Source organism: Nomascus leucogenys, chromosome 14 (assembly GCF_006542625.1).
Source record: "Nomascus leucogenys isolate Asia chromosome 14, Asia_NLE_v1, whole genome shotgun sequence".
NCBI classification, from domain to species: Eukaryota; Metazoa; Chordata; class Mammalia; order Primates; family Hylobatidae; genus Nomascus; species Nomascus leucogenys.
Window position 1 is genome coordinate 25424917 of NC_044394.1, and position 6000 is coordinate 25430916.

The 6000-nt window shown below is 36.1% G+C and overlaps 1 protein-coding gene across 2 annotated transcripts in view; it reads left to right on the forward strand.

Annotated features, from left to right (window-relative positions):
* REL (REL proto-oncogene, NF-kB subunit) overlaps positions 1–1987 on the forward strand; it is a 41705-nt gene extending 39718 nt beyond the window's left edge. For both annotated transcript variants that reach the window (XM_003262422.4, XM_030827189.1), the window contains one exon: positions 728–1987. In XM_003262422.4, the coding sequence (XP_003262470.1) occupies positions 728–1500 (773 nt within the window). In that variant the 3' untranslated portion in view covers positions 1501–1987. The remainder of the gene's footprint in view (positions 1–727) is intronic.
* The last annotated feature ends 4013 nt before the right edge of the window (positions 1988–6000 follow it).

Below are 6000 nucleotides of genomic sequence, written 5' to 3' on the forward strand. Positions count from 1 at the left end.
AGGGTTGATAGTTCCAACAGAGGCTGTATATAGCTCACAAAGCCTAAAATATTTACAATCTTTTTACAGAAAAAAAAATTGCCAATCCCTAGTTTAGGTAATTCAACCAAGGGCTAATTAGAAGTCTTTTTTCCCCCACGTACATTCTTAAATCATTGCTTTTTCCTGGTTTGGTTTGTAAAGCATTTGTGTAATATGTAAATAAATACAAAATTAATTTTTTCTGTAATTTTTTCTGACTGTGAATTTTATAGTCTCTTAGGGTTCTGTCGTAATATATCTTAAAAGTTACGTGTATTTTCTTACCGCTAATGAGTGTTCTCCATCTTTCCATTTTCTCCTAAAAGTGAAGAGTAAGAGATGATTTTGGCTATTTGGAATCCCATTAATTGTAATTCTAATATTTATCTTTTAGTTTTCAAAAATACCTTTATAGAGCCTCAGAAACTAGATTTTCATATTTAGTTGGAGTGAAATTACATATGCCAAAGTAACTTGACAAAATCATTTTACCTGTATTTGTAAAATGGTATATATGTTACAGAATTTCATTTTGGATTCGTGTAATAATTTTAGTGCTTTTTACTTTTTTTTATTTGAAATGTTACATTGGTTTCCTTGACATTTTTCTTTATATGTATTTGTGTGCTTATGCAATTTTAATTTAGAAATACTTTTTATAATTTTGTTCATTTTAATTTTGTAAAATAAATTTTTCCTCCCACAGAACCAAGCTTGTTTTCTCATGATGCAGTTGTGAGAGAAATGCCTACAGGGGTTTCAAGTCAAGCAGAATCCTACTATCCCTCACCTGGGCCCATCTCAAGTGGATTGTCACATCATGCCTCAATGGCACCTCTGCCTTCTTCAAGCTGGTCATCAGTGGCCCACCCCACCCCACGCTCAGGCAATACAAACCCACTGAGTAGTTTTTCAACAGGGACACTTCCTTCTAATTCGCAAGGTATCCCACCATTCCTGAGAATACCTGTTGGGAATGATTTAAATGCTTCTAACGCTTGCATTTATAACAATGCCGATGACATAGTCGGAATGGAAGCGTCATCCATGCCACCAGAAGACTTATATGGTATTTCTGATCCCAACATGCTGTCTAATTGTTCTGTGAATATGATGACAACCAGCAATGACAGCATGGGAGAGACCGATAATCCAAGACTTCTGAGCATGAATCTTGAAAACCCCTCATGTAATTCAGTGTTAGACCCAAGAGACTTGAGACAACTCCATCAGATGTCCTCTTCCAGTATGTCAGCAGGCACCAATTCCAATACTACTGTTTTTGTTTCACAATCAGATGCATTTGAGGGATCTGACTTCAGTTGTGCAGATAACAGCATGATAAATGAGTCGGGACCATCAAACAGTACTAATCCAAACAGTCATGGTTTTGTTCAAGGTAGTCAGTATTCAGGTATAGGCAGTATGCAAAATGAGCAATTGAGTGACTCCTTTCCATATGAATTTTTTCAAGTATAACTTACAAGATTTAAATCCTTTTAAATCTTGATACCACCTACACAGATGCAGCATTTTGTATTTGTCTAACTGGGAATATAATACTGTATTTATACTGTATATATAATACTGACTGAGAATATAATACTGTATTTGAGAATACAAAAAACTTTTTTCAGGGAAGAAGCATACAACTTTGGACATAGTGAATACAAAATTGGAAGCTGTCATAAAAAGACAACTCAGAGGCCAGGCGCAGGGCCTCACACCTGTAATCCTAGCACTTTGGGAGGCCGAGGCAGGTGGATCACTTGAGGCCAGGAATTCGAGACCAGCCTGGCCAACATGGTGAAACCCCATCTCTACTAAAAATACAAAAATTAGCTGAGCATGGTGGTACGTGCCTGTACTGTCAGCTACTTGGGAGGCTGAGACACAATAATTGCTTGAACCCAGGAAGCGGAGGTTGCAGTGAGCTGAGATCACACCGCCGCACTCCAGCCTGGGTGACAGAGTAAGACTCTGTCTCAAAAAAAAAAACACGCTTTTTTATATTTCTTTTTATAATGTTTTAATGTATTCTTAAATTTCAAGCAAATTTAAGATAAAACTTGTAATGGCTATGCCATTGAAAAACTTAATTTCTTATTTTTGAGGCCCATGGGCCAAGGTAACCCCTAAGGGGTTTTCTTAGGCTTCTTGGAGCTTAGATTTGTATGTATATCAAAATGTCTTTAAAATATTAAGTTGGGCAGAAGGCAGTTGAGGTGAGCTTTCAAGGTATGGGAGGTTTTCTACATTTTATACTATTTCAATCTATTCCTTTAAAGTTGCTTATGATTTTAGCTTTACACTCATATTTTTTAAGGGGAAGAAGTTTCCTTGGACCATTCGCCTTTCTTAGATGTCCTCACTCCCTGTGATCTCATAAAACTGCCTATTTGACATCTCTATCTAGAAATCTAATTAAAGCTCACACTCAGCGTATCCAAAACTGAATTCTTGGTCTTCCCTCCCAAACTTGCTTCTCCTTCAGTCTTCTCCAACTCAGTAAATGGCAATGCCATACTTCTAGTTGCTCAGGCCAAAAACCCTGAAGTCATCCTTGATTCTTCTTTTAGCTCCCATATCCAATCCATTAGCAAATCTAGTAGACCCTACCTTCACAGTATATCTAAAGCTGACCACCTCTTTTGACCTCTACTATTAACGCCCTATTCCAAGCCACCATCATCTCTTCCCTGGATTGAAGCTATCATCTACAAAAATTCTTCTTATATCCTTGTATCCCTATAGTCTGTTCCCCATAAAGTAGCCAGAATGATTATTTTTAAAACAAGTCAACTCATACCATTCATCCTGCTCAAAAACATTCAATGGCTTCTCATCTCACTCAGAGCAGTCAAAGTCCTTAAAAGTTGGAGGCCTAGACTCCCTGTCCTACCTCAGGTACCACCATATCCCACCTCCTCATGCAGCTCCAGGCACCTTGGCCTCAGTGCTCCTAAAGCATCAAGTATGCACCTGCCTTGGACTCTTTGTACTTGGTATTCCCTTTGCCTTGAATGTTGTTCTCCCAGAAAAATGCATAGTTCACTCTTTTACATCCTTCAGGTGCCACTCCACTGTTACCTGAGCAGGTCTTCCTTGAATATATACATCAGCCTTCCCTGTCCCCCCTGCTTTATGTATGTCCATAGCACTCACCATGATCTGACTTTACTAAGTATTTATTCATTTACTGTTTGTTTTCCCATATCGAAATATAAACTTTCTAAGGACAGAAATTTTTGTGCTTTATTGTTGAATCTCCAGTTTGTGGGAAAATGCCTACCTTATATTAAACACTCAGTAAATGTTTATTGAACATTAAAAGTATTACTAATAGAACTTGGGTTTTTGAAAGAAATAATAACTTTAATTTTAAGATGTATATGATTTTTGCAGTTTTACTTAGTGTGACATTGGGTTTATGAGAATCATGTACATTCAAGTCCAGGAATAATAATGGTCACCCAAATGTTTGAAAGGAAAATAATCCCAGTGGCAAAATGATGGTAGAATTTGGGTAATCTTTTTTTTCCTTTTATGAAAAGAGATTTTATTGAAGGTAAAACATTAGAGGTTCATTGAGAATCTCTAAATCCATGTTTTGACATTGTCAAGCTCATTGCAACTTCCAGATTGAGTAACACTTATAACACATTTCGTTTTCAAAGTGCAAGATTTTTAAAAGAGACTTGTCACATATTCATTTGGCTGGTCTCAAATGGTGAGCTGAATGCTGGGTAATCTCTACTAGCTCCTTAATCAGATTTAAAATTCTCAGTGTTTCCTAGTTGTTTCTACATACTTTATCTGAGTTGTTATAGTTGTAACATTACACTTTATTTGCTGTTTGTGTTTCGTGACTTTTGGCAATTCTGGCGTTTAGAAACCTTTTACTTTGCTTCAAAACGTAGTTATATTTTAGGAGTTTTCCTTTGATATATAATTATTTATTTTGCCCTTTTATTTCCCAAAGACATTGTAAGGGTTAATTAGATCATTATATTTTATTATTACAGATTAAACTTGGGCAGTAATCTTAATTGTGATGGAATTATCATTATGCTAAGTAATTAACTTATTAAAGACCTAGTTTGTTTTACAACTAGAACCTGCCCTAAATGTTGAATATCTTCCTAGCAAGAAACAGTCTGTCATTTTACTTACACGATGTCTAACCAAACCATAACTTTACATAAACTAGTCGTTTCGGTCAAATTGAGAAATGTGTGAATGCCATAAAAACAAAAATTCTCAGTTAAATTATACTGGGAAATAGGGAAGAGAGCAAGATAAGACTTGGGCTTCAGGAAGAAAAAAAAAAGAATTAAAGACCCCTGAGTACTATTAATATTCCTCAGAAATTATTATTTCAAAAGGAAATATTTCTGTATTATAAATTTTTCATGAGCAGCCATTATGAAATCTCACAAGAATCATAGAATTCGATAAAAAAGTAAAAAGTAATTTTTTATTTTTTATTTAAAAATATAAATTAAAATAAATTTTTAAAATCATAAGCACATAAATAGAACTTACCAGGGAGAAAGAAAAACCTGAAGGCACAATTTCTTTTCTGTTCAAAATAGGAACCCAGGATGTCTCTAGATAATGATGGACAGGTGGGGAGATTTTTTTTTTTTAATACAGAATCTCATAGTTTTGGATTAATTAGCACCAATCAGTTTAAACACTGACTGTTAGAATAGCTAAATAAGTTTTTTTCTTTAAACTAAATAAGCGTTGGCTACTTAGTATAAGTAAGTATAAGTAGAATTAAGGTTCTGCTACATCTGTGTTTAGAATATTTTTTTACAACTAAATAAGTGTTGGCTAGTTTTGCGGTGTAAGCAGAATTAAGGTTCTGCTACCTCTGTGTTTAGAATATTCCCAATGGATTTTTCATTTTTCAGGTGCTATTTTTTGACCATAGACTTTAATTTAAAATGAATTTGGTAACGTTTCTCCTCTATCTCTACATATATTTATGCTTTTCACCTGCTCTTTTAACACCTGCTTTAGTTTCTGAGGCACTTTTCTGAACTCTGCTTGTGCACTGGATCCCTCCTCCTTTCTCTGCCAGGCTGTGTTTACTTTATCCTTTCATCACCACTTAGTGCTTCCTTTCTTTGTATAAACATGATAAATGTCTTCATTAGCCTAAAAGGAAAGACCAGATAAAACCTTTCCTACCACTTGGATGCGTTTGCATCCTGACTTCTGAAATGCCTCCAGCCTCCATTTTCTCCCTTCCCAGTTACTCCTTAGCCCAGCGATCTCTATCTTTAGCTCCTACAATTTTCTTAGGATATTCTGGGAAAGATGAGCGGAGACTGCCCGCCTTGTCAAATCTAGTGTCTTTTTATCAGTCCTCACGCTGCTTGACCTATTTATAACCTCCTATACTTCCCTCTTTGGATACTCCTCTGGGTTTTCTGTGGTAGACAAGATTCCTCCCTGAGATTTATTTCCCATGAGTCTTGACCCCTCCCCTCAGTTGGTGCTATTTTTTCCCCTGGATGATCGTATCAGAGCCCACAGGTTCAGTTTTCTTTCATGCTACCTGAATGTCCTGATAAACTGGCTCTCTCTCTTCTTTACCTTCCATAATGGCATTACCATTTACCACGCCACCCAAGATACTTACTAGGAACCTCAAAGTATTGTATTCTTTTTCTCCATCACACTCATACTTAATCATCAAGTCCTTTTGAGCTTATCTCCTCTTGCATATGTCCCTTCTTCATTCCTGCTGCCTTTTTAGTAAAGACCTTCATTCTTTTTCCCCAGTAATAATCTTTTCCATATGTTCCAGTTAAAATACCACATTCTCCCTATTCCTTATTACATGGTTAGCATTCCTTGAAAAAAAAACAATTCTCTCAAGCCTCCATACCTTTAACATGTTACCCACTCTGCCTCTGCTCTTCTGGAACTAGAACACTCATCCTTGAAGACTGGGCTTCTCTGTGG